Raw genomic sequence first — 19,359 nt, forward strand, 5'->3', positions numbered from 1 at the left:
ATAGCACAGACTGGTAGGGATTCACATTCAGGGAGCAAGGTGTCGGTCAATGGGTGAAAACTACTAGGTGGAAGTGGTGGTTCTTGCTTAAGTGACTGGGTAAGATTCTTGCTAAACACAGACCAAGGTGATCAAATAGCAAGACTGAGGATGCTTTCTAAGTGGACTTAGCAGAATTCTTGCTAAAACAGGATGCTGCAAGCCCAGGGATGGACACAATTCCAGACGGAAGACAAGTTGAGAAGGGGCATGGAAGAAGAACCAGACTTCAGTTTGGTCAGGACAGAGTCTTTGTCACTGTCTTTGCTGCAAGTTACAGACAGTCATTGTCTTCCTGAAGTATATCTTTCCCCTTGTTTCTCAGACATTTAAGATACTTGACATGAGAAGGTTCTGTATGCCCTTCCCCTTAGACCTATTGTGAAGACCTAGAATATCATTTATGCCCTTAATGGTGTCTCTTATTTTTTACAGTAAATAAGTTGAACTTTTTGGGAAAATGCAAAGTACGATGAACCTTAGTTGTTTGCTCTTGTGAGGGAAAACTAGCTCTGCCATGATAAAGGAGACTCTCCAGTTATGGAAACCTGTGTAGGCCAGTGCAGTCCCTTGGACTGGTCACTTTGCAGCTGTTTCAGGAGCTGCTTTAGGAGCTTTTTTAAAAATATAGGCTCCTGGACCTTCTCCTGTGAATGGTGTGGGTGCAGAGTAGAGGCAGTGCAGCGAGGCCCAGTCATTTGTGTTGTTATTGCTGTTGGAATTTGTACGTGATTCTGACACGGATACAAGCTTGGGAACCAGTAGGTTAGTGAAGGGGGTTTGAATCCTGTCTAGCTGTGACCTTGGGCACAGCATCCTTTCCAAACCTCTTTCCCTGTCTGTAGAATGGCAGATATGTGTTAATCCTTTTTGAAAAATTTTGTAAGGAGCCAGATGTAATATATGCAAAACACTTAGCATAGTGCCATGCTTAGAAGGGTGCTCAATAAATATTGTTAGTCGTTTCTGAATAGAGTATTTGCCCCAAGCGTATTCTGCTTTCCTGCCCGAGAGAAGTTGGCTAGGCACCAGAGGAGCCCTTCCGACCTCCTCGCCATCTTCCTTGCAGGTGGTGCCGAGGCCGAAAGTGCACCGGGCCCACCTGCTGGCCTTTTAGGAGACACGTAAGCATTGCTGTTTTCCCTGTCGGAACCCCGGGAGAGTCATCTGTTCCAAGTCCCTTCGGATTTTAGTCCCTGTATTCCCCTCTCAGGGGTCTTTTCCTCGGTTTCTGGTACACTGTTCTTCATAGAGGCCCCATGAACTGGGAAGCCCTTCCTGAGGGTCCTTTTAACCTCAGTTTTCCCATTTGTTAAATGGGAATAATAAAATTATCCTTTTCCTAGGGTTGTTGTGAAATTTTAACTTGTAGAATAATTCCACTCAGGACGAATGATCTCTAAGTGAGGTCTAGAAACATGGTTGTAAGTGAACTCTAGTTAGTGTTTAGATATTTCTTAGATACTCCTCAATTTTGTAAGTTTTTCCAAATAATTGAGGCTATCAGATTTGGAAGTTATGGATATTTGAATACTTACTCTTAACTTTTTCCTTCAATTATCAAATACTGGTTTCCTGGTCAGATTACCGTGCTTAAATTTAAAGGGATGTGTCTGAATTTGAATTCTTGTCTGAGAGTCCGTGGGAGTTAGTTAATCCTAAAACTGAGGTACTAACCTTCTCTAGACATAGCTGGGACTTGAAATGAGGAATGTAAGCTTCTCCAAAGGATCATTTAGCAAGTGTTCCTTCTGCCAGGCTCTGCTCTTTCTCCTTTCCCCCCCATGATGTGATCCCTCCTCCTGAGGGAAGAAGGGCGGGAATGGGCCTTCGCTGAGATGGATGGGGCTGCATTCTGGACACTCCATTTCTTGGAGTTCCCGCATCAGCCTGTGGTGGGGTACTTTGGGGTGTGTTCATTCTGCACACGAGTAAACAGTAGTTCAGGGAGACTCACTGTGACAGACAGCAGGGCGGGGGGCGGGGCTCCACGCCACGTTTGTCTGACTCCTCCCAAAAGCTGTGCTTCCCTCGCTCCCGGCTCGTCCCCCAGCTCTTCTCTGGGCAGCTGCTCTGGGGCTTCTTGTTTCCTGGCTGCCAGGCTGCCTCCTTGTTCCTATAGCTATGAAATCTGCTTTCCTTGTTGAGGTGTGTAGAGCTTGCTCATGAATTTTAAATAGTGTTTTGTTTAAAAAAAAAAACAACCTGGAAACCGCTGTGCTATGTCACAGTACCGGAAAGAACATATAATCTAGTAGAAACTACAATTTATTAAAGTGAAAGGTGCTACAAAAAGAGTACCAAAAGTGGCACAAATCAGGTTTTGTTAGGTGTTCATAGCTTAGAAGATCACTTGTGGGGGGTGGGGGGTAGGGGGAAGCACAGAGGAGAATAGGGGAAGCTGTTGGAGATGGAGACATTTGTGATACAGGCTAAAGGATGGGGGGAGGAGGGGCAGCTGGGGCAGGGGTGAAGGCGGGAGAGCATGTGCTGGGGAAAAGGAGAGATAAGCAGCAAAGCTGGAAATAATTACTTGTTTGCATGCAGGATGTTCTCTTTTTAAAAGGTGAAATAAAAACCCAGATTCTCTATCAGTGATGCAGCATTAACATAATTGAAAATAGTTAATCCCAGTACAGTGATGTTTTACTTTAAAAAAAAAAAAAAAGTGTGGCAATAATTTGGGGGGAACTACCAGTAAAAAGAAGATTAAAATGGGTTTCTGTTTCAATATAGAGAGTAATAATTGATATCCAGTTTCTTTCAGTGTGAAACTGTTAATATTTCCGTTTTGTAGAAACAAGCAAAAGTACAAGGTTACTGAGAAGAAAAGATTTAGCATACCTGGTTTAAGTATGCTGATAGTTGTGCTGCCATTTTTATGTAAAATAAAAAGTACTGTCAAAAGAAAAAAAGTACAAAAAGTATTTGAGCCCACTGTTGTATTTTTCCTCTTTCCTCAATTTTAATAAGGGAAGTCCTAAGTCTCTACAAATTATTCACTTCTGTCTCACTAATTATGAACTGTTATTAGCACTGGCAGTTTTAAATATATTTTTTTAAGTTTTATTTATTTATTTTGGGAAAGAGAGTGCGTGGGGGAGGAGCAGAGAAAGGGGGAGAGAGAGAGAAAACCAAGCAGGTTCCACACTGTCAGTGCTCAAACCCATGAACCAGGAGATCATGACCTGAGCTGAAATCAGGAGTTAGACACTTAACCAGCTGAGTCACCCCAGTGCCCCTAAATATTTAAAATTGTATTGAGACCAGGGTTTTCAAACTCAGAATAGTAAATAAATCACTTTCTCTGTAACAAAATTTGTCAGCATCTACCCTTTTATGTTGTCCAGGGCTTTCTTATTTATGATTTCCATTTGGGGAAGGGAATTAGTTCATTCACTCATTGGATTTTATTATAAAGTAAGGTCATGTTCGATGTTTATCAGTTGGCACAATTCTCTTGGCTCTCTTGGTGCAGTTTGGTGTCATGAATAAAGCCACTTATTATAATAGACACATAGCTCATCAGAGGATGAATTTTTCTGGCTTTATCAGCTATCCCAGAAGATAACCACACAATTTCTCTCTTGTTTTGATAGCTAAATATTATCTGCAGACAAAATCCAAATATAAATATAACATATAATGTAAGGGAATTACTCTGTAAAATTTAATATGGTTTTTTTTAACATAGAAAGTTTTCATTCAAGTAGATTTGAGATCTTAAAAACTGAATTATTTTTCTTAAAAAATTATACTCCTAGGTTATACTTTAGAAACTCATTGCACATTATTTTTGATGTTTTTCCACCAGAAACTTGTATTTTAACTTTTTCTTTTTGAAGATTTGTGTTCTGTTTTTAGCTACTCTGCTGATGCTTCATTTTTAACAAACCAATGCTATTTTTCTGTTAACTTGGCAAAGTCTTTGAATTATTTCAGTGGGAGAATGGATTTGCTAGGCACATGGCTTTGAACTGGTGGCTTGCATTTGTGAAACAAATTCCATGTGTCCTCTGAGAGCCAGCTAGCCCAGTGGAAAATTGAACCGATGACCTTTGGTTCTTTTTGTAGGTCCTCTGTTCTAGTCAGCTGGAATAACAATAAGCCGCCAAGGTTGGCCGAATTGGTCTTTTGGCGTACCTTGGAATATTACTGTTGTTTTTTTTTAATTGTTTTTAATGTCTTTGTTTTATTTTGAGAGACAGAGACAGCAAGCGGGGGAGGGGCAGAGAGAGAGGGAGACATAGAATCTGAAGCAGGCTCCAGGCTCTGAACTGCCAACACAGAGCCTGACATGGGCTCGAACCCACGGACTGTGAGATCATGACCTGAGCCGAAGTCGGACGCTTAAGTGACTTAGCCACCCAGGTGCCCCAATTACTTCTGACTTAACTGAACAAGGTCATGAGCACACATGTTCTTAGGAAAATAATAGACTTACTGGGTAGGATAATATATGTGCTGCTGAGGCCAGCACTTACTGAATAGGATAACATAGCTATCTGACTTATAATAAAATGTATTATTTTTAACATCTCTCAGTGTCTTCATATCATGTTCCACTTAAGTGGTGTTTTGCATTTGCAAACAAATGCAGCAACAGCAAATATAATAATGAATGTTCATGTAGGTTACCTTGGTCTGGTCCTTGTGATATTACTACTCAGTTAAAAACTTTTTAAAATTATAAAACACGGAGCCAGTTCTCAGCTTTTTTGCATCCATTCATCAGATCATCTTATGTTACTCTTCAATTTATTTCAGGTGGAATTTATCCAGGAATTTTCCCCAAAAGAAGCAGAAAATCTGTCTCTGTGGCAATATATTTCCTTCCAGGCATTACCTGCCGAGCTTAGGAAACAGACTGCACAAGAGGTCATCAGAGTAGGCATTGGACAGTGTAAGGAGTGGCTAAGCAATAGTCGAACTTTGGGAGAACTTGAGTCTCTGGTAAGAAAAGAATTTTGATTGGTTTGATTCATTTGGTAGCTGTTTATTGAGCACTATTGAAGATACTAGTGATGTGTTAGGTACTAGTGATGGGTTGTTAATGAGAAGGATGCAGTCTCTCCCCTCAGGTTAGAAACTAGCAAGCTTTTCAGATTCTACATTGTAAAGGGGTCTGTGAGAAACTTACTATTATCTTGATGTAAATTATATTGGGGGCCGAGGTTCAAGACACATTGGCCCAAGATGCAACTCAGTATAAAAATATTTTATCTGCAGTATTTTTGCTGACACATCATCAGATTAGGCAGACATTCTTCTGACAAAATGCAACCCTCATTTTATACACACCAATTCTGAGTCTTTATGTAGCTTTCTATTGTTCTCTCTTAAAATAATGAAATGTAAAAGAAATTAATCTATAAGAAGAAATACATGATTTTTAAAAATTGACTGAAAAATTGACTACTACATGTGATTTAGTTGTCCAGTTTAGTATCATTTCCTCCTTTGTTCATTCATTCATCCAGCAAACATATTTTGAACGTTCTTATGTGCCAAGCACTGTTCTAGGCTTTGGGGATAGATCAGGGAACAAAACAAAAATTCCTCTTCTCATGAACTAACGTTCTAGCTCAGCTGTGGACAGTAAAATAGGTAATAAATATATATGTAAATGTATATTTACATTTGGGATCAGTTTGGGATAAGTAGAAATCAAGCAGGGATGGGGACTGGGCATTCAAGGGATTAGGGGACTATTTGCAATTTTAAATTATGAGGTCAGGGTTTTCTCAAGGCTTCGATCTCCACACAGTGTAAATGTTCTGACACTGTTATATTCATGGCGCTTGGTGATAATTATCAGGATAATTTAAAACATATACATATATTCAAAGGAAATACAAGTTTTATTTGCATTTATTTTGAGAAAAATTTGAAATACACAGGAGTAGCTTAGATTGTTCAGGTTTTGCATTTATTGTGCACTGATTTTTGTAGTTAAAAATAGAAAGTCTTTTGTATTAGGTAAAATAATGCACCGGTTTTCTAAAATTGAATATATCTTTGCCCTGATCAAAACTTTTATTTCAGCAGGTTAGTTTACATGCTTATTTGTAGAAGGAAATAGGTAAATCTTCACTAAAAAGCTGTGTGGTAATCCTTCAAACTTAAGCGTTGTTGAAGTATAATGGATTAAAGATGTTGTTACTAATCATTGTGTGCTCAGTCCACTACACTCCTGGCGAGTCAGAGACTGAGATTCCAGATATAGATAAGAGTGAATCCATAAAAGATAGTTTTAGTTTCAAATTCTAGATAGTGGACTTCTCAAGTATTGTATTTACTTATTGAATGCAGAGTGTTGCTGAGGAGTTTTAAAGATTAATTATGAAACCACAACAATACAAATCTAGTAATGTTAAAAGATTTCTGGGTACATCTTGTGAAAAAAATAGTATTTTTAGTTGATGAATATTATAAAATTAGCTTGGTTACACTGATAGTCTATATCATTATATTAAAATACAGTACTCTTTCTATTTTGATATTAAATTTTAACCTAAAAGGAAAAATATGTAGAAAATGAAGTAGATATTTCTATATATAAGGAAAATTATTTTAAATAAAATGTATTAATGAAGTAGGTGAAAAGATGGCATTGGGTCTTAGAATATAAATTTGACACTGGGTTTTATGCAGAGTTATGTTAGTCATAACCTCTGGGGCCTCAGCTCCCTTAGACTGGGATCTAACTCAGTTCTTTCCCTCTGTCTTCCCTGTAGAACACACAGCTCTCTGCTTTGCTTGCTGTATGTAACTCTGCTAGTGAAGCTCTGGATACTGCACAGCAGACTGCAGTTATAGAGATTGGGAGTCAGCTTTGGGCGTTTTTAAACGCTAAACTGGTAAGGAAAGCAGCTGATCGTTTCCTTGAAGAACAAATAAAATATTGAAAAAAGAGAATAGCACCTAAATTTTCCTGTTGAGTGAAATGTATGTAACTTCTTTAGGTGCTTGTGGCACTTGCAATTAGAACTTAAAATACCTATTTGTGCTCTGTCAACCAGTTCTTTTTGAGTGTGACAGGATTCCATTAGTAAAACTAGAGTCCAGTAGAGTGACCATGACCATCTAACTATTTTCATGACCATTTGGACTAAAAAAAAAATCAAACTCTTCTTGTATTTTTCTCTTCCCTGTTGGGTTAGTATAGCCTGTTTCTGTGAAATCTTTAGGGCAGTGGAGAGTGACCTGGAGTAAAGGCGGCAGGGATGAGTGGATGGCTCTGGCTGTGTCGGGTTCTTATTCCCAGCGATGGCGGAGGCCGGGTGATGGTCAGGCTAGGATTGGGATCGGTGCCCCACAGATTATTGTGGTTTACACATGACATTTAGTTTAAAAATATAAGCATGACATTTGTTTTCTTTGGGTGAGTAGTGCCAGCCACTGGAAGCTCAAGGCACCTTCACACTTTTGGTAAATAATAGAAATGGTTTTGCAGATGATGTTTTATCATTAAAGTTTACGTATGATTAAATTTACCTTCTGTAGTATTTTAACTTCAGGAAGTGCATTCCCCTGGTCCTCACAACTCAGTCAGTAAATACTCACTGAGGATGTCTCTCCTGGTGATACAGCTTACCGTATCATGATACAAACAACAGTTACGGAGAAGAGGAATGGAATTTTTAAGAACATAAAGGCATATGCAGGTTTTTCAGTGGCAAGCAAAAGCAATTAGATCTCCATCTGAATTCAATTCCTGGTCATGTGATCTTGAGCAAATTATTTAACCTCTCTGCTCCTTTTTCTTAATTATTAGTAAATTGAGGGTAATAAGAGCTACTTCATAGAGTTATAAGGTGTATGTGAGGTAGTAGCAAGCATATTGCTTGGTGTATAATAAATGCTCATCTAAAAGGTGGTTATTTTCATGTAATTGAAAATTTTCACCATAATTATTTTGTGCTTTTATTTAAGGTAACAGGTCAACCTTATGTTCAGCAGACACTTAGCCTTTTACTGTCACTGTTGGGATTTTTTGTTCAAACTCTAGATCCTCATCTGATAAGTCAGGTAAGAACAGTGAACAAATTGATACTTTGCTGAGGAAATTGTTGAACTGGTATGACTTAAAATAGCTTCTAGAAAACCATCCTTTTTAGCAATTTGTTGCTCAGTTTGCTTCTTACCCCTTTCCTGTTGAACTGAATGTAAATGTCACAAATTTTCTTTTACTCGTCCAGTAGACCATGGTTAGGATACAGGGCTGTTGATTTCAGCCTGTATCTGTTCTTCTTTATCTTCCTGATATCAAATAGTCCAAACTTTAACTGCCCTAGAGCATCCCTGAGGCCAGGAGGCATAGTTCATGTGTGAACTCTGTGTGCATGCCATGTTCAAAAGTATTTCAGCAGCTGTGGGAATGCGGACTGTAACCAATGTGGAATTAAAGATAATCTTCATGGTTTCTTTGAAAAAAATGATTTTGAAGTAAAGGACTACTGAATTTTCTCTCTGGCCCCCAGCTTGCATGGCTGGGGCAGGCAGAATGAGGTCACTGTTGGGGTGATCCTTTTGATGTTGCCTAGATGTAGCCTGCTTTTGGACTGTCTAAGCTGATACAGAGAGGAAAAGGCAAAAGGCCTTCGTCTTCTCTGAAATGACTTAGAGGCTTTGGAATTAGTCCATCCTGGACAGAACTGATCCCCTAATAAAGAGCTGGCTTAAGTTAATAGGTACGTTAAGAAATAAACAGTTGTGAGTTAAAACTAATTATTCCTGTTTAGGAGGAGGATGGAAAAAATAATACCCTGTCACAGGACCGTATATGCTGGAAAGCAGAACTATTAACGCTTGGTTTTAGTAGCCTGGTTAGGGATTGTGCACATTCACAACTGAGTTTTAACAAATATGTACTAATTAGCTGTAGTTTTAAATTACGATAATGTGTGTAACATGGATTAACAAAATTACACAGAATGAGAATACAGTAAGATCATTGACTCAGACTTTGTGGATTCTGAAGGTTTTTATAGTCTTTTGAAAAATCAAATATGGATAATTTTGATAGAATTGTGTTCACGTGAAAAAACCCAAATAACTAAAGTTCTAAAATTTCAACATAAGTAAATTGTTCATTTAGGTGTTACTTCTTTTATAGGACACTTTATCTCTGTGTTCCTTTAAATTAGGGGCTGGCAAACTATGGCTTCCTGGCGAGGTTCTCTCCTGTTATAGGACAAGAGCTAAGGATGATTTTTACATTGTTAAAGGTTTGCAAAATAAAAACTAAAAAATAAAAAACAAAGAATATGCAGCAGGGAACATATTACCTACAAAGCCTACAAAAAAGCCTACGTACAAAAAAATACTTTTACCACTTGGCCCTTCATAGAAAGTTTGCCAATCCCTGCTTTAAATAATGAAGTTGCCTCACTAGAATTTAAAATACAGAACAACTTTTTTTCTTACAGCAGTTGGTAGGATGAATCCTGTAATAATTGGGTCAGCCATTTGTTTGTTTTATTCAAATTGCACTTGTGAATTTGTAGAGTGTTCAGCTGTTCTGGGTTTTGTTGTGTTTTCCCTCCTACACACCCATCAAAATTTTACTCATCAGGCCTCTACAAACTATTTGTTTTCATTTATAACTGTTCTTTGGTCTTTGCCACTTTAGGTAGTAACCTTGCAGAGCTCACTGCTTAAATTAGAGCCTCCTGACCATGTTTGTTTGGCAGTGCTTGATTTTGTATCTTCTCTGGGAAAATGTTTTATACCTCAAGGTCTCCAGGTAATACTCTTCACTCTTTTGTCCCCCCAAATTCCTTTAATTCTTTTGTTCATAAAATCTCTGTCAGAATTACTAAAATCTTCAGGCTTCTGATTTCTGTCTGAAATTCTGTGGACTGTTGACAGTGAAAGTTGCGGGGGGGAATGTATTTTGTGAAGAGAGGGTGACTTTGTCAGAATGGAACTCATTTTAAGTTTTTTTCTTTTTAAAAAAACATATTTTGACATGCAGATTACTTAGAGTTGGCAGTAGTCTGAGAGCTTCGTTCCAGTGGAGCTTTAGCACACGATGCCCCCGAGGAAGGAAGACATTTATGTCTAATAGGGAACAGTATATAATGAGGAATTTGGGTAATTTATCAAAGCTATATATACTCTCCATTTTATATCCGTGAAAAAGAACTTGTTTTTTAACATACTATTTTTGAAAATGTTGCCAAGTACATATAATTGACAAATGGATATTTACTTATAAATTACACTGAACAGGCCTGGCAATACACTACTTAATTTCCAAATACAGCTCACAGCGAAAGATTATCCTCCTAAACTGAATTTTGCCTTCCTTATTACTGTGGTCAATCTGGATAGTTGGCTTTTTTCTTTTTCACCTCCATGGGAGAGATTATAAAAAGCTCACTGATGAGAACCTTGTCATGTAATTAGAGCAAAAATATGATGGATGTTATCTCAATAGCTACTAAAATCTTTAAAATGAAAACATTTAACTGGCTAGTTTCTAAAGGACTCTTATTTGGTCATAGGTAAATGATATCATAGTGTTTTCATCATACAAGGTTATGTTTCATGAGAGAAATGTAGATGTTGACAGCTTCTTTTAAACTCTGGACAAAAGTATACAAAGGTGCTTGCATTTGAGCTGTCTTCTTTTTAGCCTAAAATAAATTCCGAAACACTGTTTCATTCATGCATAGCTGTGGACCCTGATGGGCCCAGACCCTGTAGAACAAATGATTTTATTAGCAGAAGTTATATATTCCCCAGAGCGAAGGCCTGAAAAATTTGGTGGATTCATCAGCATATAAGAACCTTTAAAGCCAGGAGATGAGATTTTTTTTTTAATTCTTTTTTTTGGTTTAATGTTTATATTTTTTGAGAGAGGAGAGAGAGACAGAGCATGAGCACGGGAGGGGCCGAGAGAGGAGACACAGAATCCGAAGCAGGCTCCAGGCTCTGAGCTGTCAGCACAGAACCCGACGCAGGACTCGAACTCACAAGCTGTGAGATCATGACCTGAGCCAAAGTTGGACTTTTTAACTGACTGAGCCATCCAGGTACCCCTGGGATTTTATTCAAGAAAAAAATTGCTGAGTTTTGCTGTGTGTCAGGTGCTGTTTTAATCACTGGGGATTCATTAATGAACCATACTAATAAATATGTACCCTCAGCCTGTTGGAAGGCAATTAAGAAGGAGTGATGTAGCATATGAAATATTGTAGGTGCTCTGGAGAGAAAGCAAGGATAGGGAAGAGAGAATGTATGTGGGGGTACATTTTTAACTGGGTTATTGTCAATGGCATCCTCACCGAAGTGAGCTGTGAATAAAATCTTGAAGCTGAGAGAGCAAGCCATGCAGGTATCTGGGGGAAGCGTCCTGCAGGCAGGGGAAATAGTCAAGCCTGATCCTTCTTGAGAGCATGTCTGATATATTGAGGGAAGCCAGTAGAGCTAACACACGGGTAGTGGGGCTTTCATTGTAAGGACTTTGACTTTTACTCTGAAGGAAAGGAGAAGCTCTTGGAAGCATTTGAGCAAAAGAGTGACAAGACCTAATGCAGATTAATATGTACTCACTGGGACAGAATTATGGAAACCTCACAACCTTAAGAATAATGAACGTTGGAGCACCTGGATGGCGCAGTTGATTTCGGCTCAGGTCATGATCTCACAGCTTGGTGATTTCACGGTTTATCGAGCTCCGTGCTGACGGTCAGGAGCCTGCTTGGGATTCTCTCTCCACCCTCCCTGCCCTTCCCCTGCTCGCTCACTCATGTTCTCTCTCAAAATAATGAATGTACTCTATTGAGATTTTCCTCTATTTAATAATATTTGGTTCTCTTTTTAGGACAAAATTCTGCCCAACCTGTCTTCTATTTTTACCTCACTGCTAGCTGACAGGAATTGGATACTAGAACAACATACCTTAGAGGCATTTACTCAGTTTGCCGAGGTAATTATAAGACCAGCCTATCACAGTGACCTCCAAAACAGTTTAGTATTTGTGGTATTCCAAAACATTCCAGAAACATTGATCTACTTTTGATCTTAGTCATTAAAATTTTCTACTGGAGGAGATACTGCTAACGATCTATTTTGCAGGATCTAAAAATGAAGCATAGAGAAATAAAGGGACTTTCCTAAGGTCAGGGGCAGTAACCAACAGAACCGAGCATTCAGACCAGGTCTGCTAACTCGGACACTGTCATCCAGACAGTATTTTCAGTTTGAAATGAGTAACACATTTCATCTCAAATTTTTGTAGGAGTTAGGGAGACGAACACAGACCTGTGAGCTCAGGTCCATGGAGAAGGTGAGCCTGCTGCTCTCTTGCCTGTCACTGTACAGTCAAGCCTGGGCCCAGAGATGGGGCAGAGGTGACTGACGCTCACAGTGCTGTGCTTGTGCAGAACCTGCATTGTCCTGAGGTGCCCTGAAAGGACTGTGAGCTGACGGCCTTCTGAGTGTCCTCTGACAGTTTTCTTTTAAAATGTATTACTGATGGACACTTAGGCTCTTTCCATGAATGGATCAAGAAGATGTGGTTTACCTATACGATGGAATACTACATGGCAATGAGAAAGAATGAAATCTGGCCATGGGTAGCAACATGGATGGAACTTGAGGGTGTTATGCTGAGTGAAATAAGTCAGGCAGAGGACAGATACCATATATTTGCATGTATAGGAGGATTAGGAGGAACTTAATGGAAGACCGTGGGGGAGGAGAAGGGGAAAAATACTTGGGGAGAGGGAGGAAGGCAAACCATGAGAGACTCTTGAATACTGAGAACAAACTGAGGGCTGATGGGGGGGATGGGGTTGATGGGCATGGAGGAGGGCACTTGTTGGAATGAGCACTGGGTGTTCTGTGAAACCAACTTGACAATAAACTATGAAAGAAAAAATATAAAAAATGTATTCTTGATTAAAGTAGCTTTTGAAACTCACGTATTTGTCTTTGCTAGTTGTTGACATATTTTAAAATTGATCTCATTTATCAATCTTTTAATAGGGAACAAATCATGAAGACATAGTTCCACAGTGTCTCAGTTCTGAAGAAACCAAGAACAAAGTTGTATCCTTTCTGGAGAAGGTATTTATATAGATCAGAATAGGGTATCACATATTTCGTCATCTTTAAAAATTTTGATTGTAACCATGTTAAGTACCTTCTTAAATTGTTCATAGTGCTCAGTGCAGAGGTGACACAGGTTAAACAGGTAGGGCAGGTCGCAGACCAGGCTGAGTCACTGTGCTCACAGTGGGGATGGGGGGGCGCTGTGAGTTCAGGCAGTGAGGGGACTGAAGGGCCCTGAATGTTATCCTAGATTCATGTGGAGAACTGCCTGAGAGGCCATGTTTATCCCTCTCATTTACACAGAACTTTACATGGCTTTCCTGCACCAACAAAGACTTTGTTTTCTAAACTGTGGCATTTTTAAAGCTGTTTTTAATAATTAGAACCCCACTGTTGAGTCATTTTGGCTCCCGTGTCTATGCTCACCTTGGAACTTATATGGGGGAAGTTCTAGGGCATAAGGGGCTAATTGCAGCACTAATAGAATAGTTAAACCACAGATTTAGAAGACCAGAGAAAGTGAATTATGCTCAACTACTGATTTTTTAATACCATGCCCATTATTTAACTGGCCATATGTGGATGTTTATATGCACGTATACATATAAGTATATATACCTTATATATAAGCTGGTGAGGTATGTGTGTGTACGTTCTTGCCAGTTTTTCACCTTGTACAATGAAGGTTCAGCTTTTCTGTAGGGGGAAGGAGAACACTGGACAGTGACTTTATCCAAATTACATGAAGATGGTACATTTACAGACGAATCCAGCTTCCANTTAAGCTGGTGAGGTATGTGTGTGTACGTTGTTCTTGCCAGTTTTTCACCTTGTACAATGAAGGTTCAGCTTTTCTGTAGGGGGAAGGAGAACACTGGACAGTGACTTTATCCAAATTACATGAAGATGGTACATTTACAGACGAATCCAGCTTCCAAAACTTGCCTAGCTCACAGGCTAAGCCTGAATAGTTTGATACTAGGTGCTTGTACACACAAACACACACACCACATACACACACATACACACGCACGGCGTCTTCTCATTTTCTGAATATCACTCCATTTTCTGTCAGAGAATGCTTGGTGTTTACTTGATTTTTCACGATTTGTGGCAGACTGGGTTTGCAGATGAAACCGCGACTGCCAGGGTTGAACGTGTGAAACAGGAAAAAGTTATTTTCTGGGAACGCTTTGCTAACGTTGCTGTAGAAGCAAAGTGGTCATCTTTACAGGTATGGACTTTATAGTATGAGTCAAGCTTTAAGAGAAATTCTTACTGATAAAAGTAGAAAAAAACCTAGATGGTTCCTGTCCTATTGAATATCAAAATGTAATCAAATCAGGGTGCCTGGGTGGCTTAGTCGGTTAAGTGACCAGCTTTGGCTCAAGTCATGATCTCACAGTTCGTGGGTTTGAGCCTCACATCAGCTCTGTGCTGACAGCTCAGAGCTTGGAGCCTGCTTCAGATCCTGTGTCTCCCTTTCTCTCTGTCCCTCTCCCACTTGCACTCTCTCTCTCAAAAACAAAAATTGTAATAATCAAATCTAGAAATGTAAAATTCTGTTTTACAGTAGCTGCTCTCTTAAAAATCATATTTCCTCTTTTTGAAAGGTTATCAGTACATAGAACAGAGGTGAGACCACACAGAAACAACAAGGTTTTTTTGTTTTGTTTTTTTAAATTTTACTTACTTTGAGAGAGAACAGAGGTCACACAAGCAGGGGAGGGGCAGAGAGGGAGGGGGAGAGGGAGAATTCCTAGCAGGCTCCACACTGTCCGCACAGAGCCTCATGTGGGGTTTGAACCCATGAACCGTGAAATCATAACCTGAGCTGAAACCAAGAGTCAGATGCATAACCAACTGAGCCACCCAGGTGCCCCTACAAATAGGTTTTAAACATCATAATATCACTACTCTTTCAATAGGACTTTCAATTGTTTATAGTAACTTTTGGGAAAGTTCTGTATTTGTATCAGTGAAGCAACAAATGTAGTAGCTTCTGAACCACAGAAAACCAATGAACTGACCTTCCAAAATGCTTAGGCTAATCCCTTGCCTAATTCATCAGTCCAGCCTGATAATTTTTGGCAGTGTCTAGAAAGCATATCTACCTATAAAAAGGCAGAAATCTGATACCACTAAGGATATTCAAAATACTGTTTTGAGCACTGACGTACATGTGTATATAGAATTGCAATCCATATAAGAAATAGCACTCTGGTGAGTTTAGTTATAACTTTTATAAAGAAGCAAGTTTGTTAATAACTTGTTTTCAAGAAAGACTTTTACAGATTTTACACCTAACAGTTACATATCGGTGTAAATAAACCCTCAATAATTTATTCTGACCATGGGGCACCTGGGTGGCTCAGCCGAGTGTCTGACTCTTGATTTCGGCTCAGGTCATGAACGACCTCATGGTTCAGGAATTCAGGCCCCACATTGGGCTCCACACTGACTTACGGAGCCTGCTTGGGGTTCTCTCTTTGTCTTTCCTCTGCATGTGTGTTCTCTCTCTCTCTCTCTCTCAAAATAATTAAAACTAAAAAATTTAAGAATCATAATTTATTATGACTTTCCTTAGGAAGGCCGTGATTACAAAAGGTGTCTTGGCCCCAGTCCACACCCCAGTGCGGTGATGTCAAAAGCCTGACAGTTTCTTGAAGTGGCTTTAAAAGCTTCTGAAAGACCACAGCTCTCATTTATAAACTTCGCAGTAAAAATTAAACTGGGACCATTTAGAAAATTCATACTTGGGGCTTTTTTGTCAGGACAGATTGTAAGATATTTCCATAGATGCCTACTGGAAATTACTGGATGAGGCAGGCGTTTCTCTTGGTTTCCTTGGGCCCTAATGTTAGCGGGACTCATGGGAATTCCTTCCCATATTTTTCTAGATTGCAGGGGTGGTGGTTCCCTCTTCCCCTTGTGAATCAATGACTAAATAAAGTTTGCACATAACACTTCGTCACAGGTTTAGAACTCCAGAACGAAAGTTCTTTATCATCTTTGGGATGGGTATCGCTGCATCACTTATCACAGGTTTTTCTCATTTGCCAGCCTTGTGCAAAAAGAGCCCGTTGTGAGCTCCCTGCGGCAGACGCGTGCGAGTCAGCACTGCAGGCAGCATCAGGGGCCTTGGAGGCAGTGGAGCTGCTACTCCAGACGTCTCCTGCTCCAGACTGGCTTCCAGTGAGACTGGAGATGCTCCAAAAGAGGATGGACAGGCTAAGACGACGTGTACTCTCCGGTGGCCTCGGAACGGACTGGACCCCCTCCCACTAGGTAGCACTGAGTATCACCTTTGTCCGCCTGCTCTCTGGTTTGTAAATGAATGCATTGATGGAACTGTGCATTTCCTAACACATATAAAACAACTTTTGTAAAGTTGAATCTAGTGAAAATAGTCTTTATTGGACAGAGAACAGGTCGAGGGGGGAATATTTCTCATGAAGAACTTTGGTACAACGTGATACATGTGGAACAGTCCGGAACTGCCCAGGTCCCCACGGGGCCCCTCAGATGGTACATCTGTAAACAAATAAATAAGCTGCCTAAGGAAACCTCAGCGATCTAAAATCATTTATATACTTTAGCTAAAACTTTTTCAGTAAGTTGTATTTCATAATAAAGCTTACTCTTCTGTTAAAGAAATGGCACAAAATTAAGCTAATCAGCTTGAATTTTTGTATTTATTTTCTTTACTTCTGGAATTGTCCTGGAAAAAAATCAGTCAATTCAACCTTTCCACGGCGACTTGCTCTTCACAGAAACTGGCCTCAGGCAGATGCACACAGGCCCCTCCACAAACCAGCGTGGAGCCTCCTCACCGCCAGGGCCCGCCGCCACTCGGGGGCTCACACTTCAGTTGGCACAGACGGGAAAAACGGTGCTTTTGGGTCTTCTGGTCTGCAGAGCCCACTTTTGAGGTATTAGTTTGATTTTTTTTTTTTTTTTTTTTAAGAAATCCTTTGCCCTAAAGTTTCACCTGTTGTCACCAGTTATGATCTTCCCAGTTCAGCTCCCCTTCGTCTCCCCAGCCTTCGGCCTCTCCCTGTAGCGAGATAAAGCAAACCAAGGGCAGCCTGCTGAAACCAGTCATTTCTGAATTCAAAGGAGCCTGACGCTTGCCTTTTGATGCCAGAATAGATTTCCTCGTGCTAAACTCGCCTACTTACTGTGACAGGAAGCTGAAGGGAGGAGGATTACTTTGGTTCCAGAATTACAAAACCGCAGCATTGTAAAGATAACTAACTTCCCAAGGACCGTATCGATCGAAAATCAATCTGATGACATCCTGTTCTTGGCTTAATCCCTCTCTAAATAAGTTATCCTGGTAATAACCAGTGGCCCATTAAACACTTAACTAAGCATGGGACATTCTTCTGGGGAAGGAAAGATCTCATGTGTAGGAACTGAGCGTCTCCTCCTCTTAAGCAGCTGTGTGCATTAGTCTCTTCCCTCACTGGGAAAACAGCAGGTTTGTTATAAATGAGACCAGGCAACCCGTATGTACAAGGGCACCCTTACACTAGCAGCACCTAGCAGCACGATTTACTAATCCTCACCTCGGTAAGTTCTGCTGCAGCGAATTTTGAGGAAAACTGCATCACTGATGAGACGTCATCCTTGCTGGAAACCATCATTTCTGTCCTCAGTTCAGGCAAAATGAGAATAGCAGCTGAAGGCTTAATTTCTGGGATCATATCTGCAAACCAGTCCAACTCTGGATCTTGTACCGGCTTCTTTTTTACTTGAATGGTAAACTCCTCTCCTAAACCCAGTTCTGATGGAGCCTTAAGGCGTCTTTCTTGTGACACTTTTGGTGGCTTGGTTTGGTCTGGGTCATCCCCACTTGGTGCAAGACCTGTCTTCTGGTGCAGGCAGGGTTTCAAAGGCTTGGACTCTTCAGTGAGTGAAAACAAGGCAGGAGTGGCCTCATGTCCCCCTGCGGTCCCAGGCCTCACAGTGGGGACTCCTCCTGCATCTGTTTCAGTATCTAAGCTGCTGGGCTCAAAGTCAACCCATGCCACATCCTCCGCGTTCAAGTTAGAGAGCGGGGACGTGGAGGCATCGTGAGGTTCTGCAGGACAAATCTGTATGCTGACAGCTTTGTTTTCAGGCTCCTCTGGCTCGCTCCAGTCAGGCCACTCCTCGGACTTTTTAGAACTTGATGGGAAGTTTTCACTATCTCCTGAGGTATTTTTCACATTGGAGAGTCCATTCATGTGAAATTTAATAGGCTGAGAATATTGATCACCTGTGGGGATATGTACAAAAATTATCCTCATAAAATGTTAGGAGTAAGCAATATATTTAGGAAAAGGTTAACACACACACACACAGTATGGCTTTCATTTCTTAGAAATATCCAGGTTACTAAATTGTAGCTACAAGAGAATCCCCGCAGAACATGACAAAGATGTAAGTTACTCAAATGCCTAAACTGAACTTTGAAGGCAGCACACCAGGCAGCAACTGGAGCATCTGATCCTTTCCCAAATATTGAAGCATGTTTACTGATATGATTGTCTATAAACAGAGAAATGTTCTAAGCCAGGCAGCGTCACCCCCAAACAGTGGTGTGTGCTCAACTGGACATACCCTCATTTTAAACAGATTTCCTTAAATGTGGGCAAGGCTGTGGAGTCTTGTGCAGTGTGGCTGGACGCGACTCCTGACACTTCCCGATTTAACCACATGACTCTCTCTCGTGGCAAACCTACTGCCATCTAACAAAACTGTCCTCCCAGGATACAATTTGGAAAATGCACCAAAGTCACATCAGTGACTGACATGTCCGCCAGCTCTCCTCACCAGTCACAAAGAAATGGTAAGTATGTGCCCTGTAGTCCAGGAAAAGCAATGAGACCCCAGCTGACTACAAAGTCCTAAGTGATAAGAGAAATCAGCCTCATTATTTCCAAAGTGCCTTTAATTTTCAGAATTTAAAACTTCATACTCAGGAAAACATTCACCCAAACAGTGGAAAAGCTACTGTAAGGGTACTGTAGCAATCTCTCTGTATATGCTTCTTGCTGCTGGGCATGTCGCCAGAAAAGAAACATTTAGGGACTGTGGGGGGGTGGGGGGGGACGGTTCTCCAAGACTGGTGCATCTGACTCTGCTGGCTATAGACGAAGTGTGTGGGACAATCTGAAGATACATAAAAACTCCCCAAATAAAAGGGATAATAAATTGCTTCTTGCTCTAACAGGGGAGGTGAGCAACAGTTAAGGGAAATGGATATAT

General features: G+C 40.4%; 2 protein-coding genes across 3 annotated transcripts in view; one reads left to right on the plus strand and one right to left on the minus strand.

Moving 5' to 3' along the window:
- Positions 1 to 16,780, plus strand: part of FIRRM (FIGNL1 interacting regulator of recombination and mitosis) — a 35,415-nt gene extending 18,635 nt beyond the window's left edge. Inside the window, exons 13-20 of the mRNA XM_077779843.1 lie at positions 4,807 to 4,992; positions 6,777 to 6,899; positions 7,975 to 8,070; positions 9,674 to 9,787; positions 11,873 to 11,977; positions 13,039 to 13,119; positions 14,222 to 14,338; positions 16,168 to 16,780. Coding sequence (XP_077635969.1) covers positions 4,807 to 4,992; positions 6,777 to 6,899; positions 7,975 to 8,070; positions 9,674 to 9,787; positions 11,873 to 11,977; positions 13,039 to 13,119; positions 14,222 to 14,338; positions 16,168 to 16,392 — 1,047 coding nt within the window. The 3' untranslated portion in view covers positions 16,393 to 16,780. The remainder of the gene's footprint in view (positions 1 to 4,806; positions 4,993 to 6,776; positions 6,900 to 7,974; positions 8,071 to 9,673; positions 9,788 to 11,872; positions 11,978 to 13,038; positions 13,120 to 14,221; positions 14,339 to 16,167) is intronic.
- Positions 16,781 to 17,043: 263 nt separating this feature from the next.
- SCYL3 (SCY1 like pseudokinase 3) overlaps positions 17,044 to 19,359 on the minus strand; it is a 47,816-nt gene continuing 45,500 nt past the window's right edge. For both annotated transcript variants that reach the window (XM_077779845.1, XM_077779844.1), the window contains exons 12-13: positions 17,676 to 18,367; positions 17,044 to 17,161 (exon numbers count right to left, since the gene is read on the minus strand). In XM_077779845.1, the coding sequence (XP_077635971.1) occupies positions 17,102 to 17,161; positions 17,676 to 18,367 (752 nt within the window). In that variant the 3' untranslated portion in view covers positions 17,044 to 17,101. The remainder of the gene's footprint in view (positions 17,162 to 17,675; positions 18,368 to 19,359) is intronic.

The sequence above is a fragment of the Crocuta crocuta genome, unplaced genomic scaffold, assembly GCF_008692635.1.
Source record: "Crocuta crocuta isolate KB4526 unplaced genomic scaffold, BGI_CrCroc_1.0 scaffold322, whole genome shotgun sequence".
Classification (NCBI taxonomy): domain Eukaryota; kingdom Metazoa; phylum Chordata; class Mammalia; order Carnivora; family Hyaenidae; genus Crocuta; species Crocuta crocuta.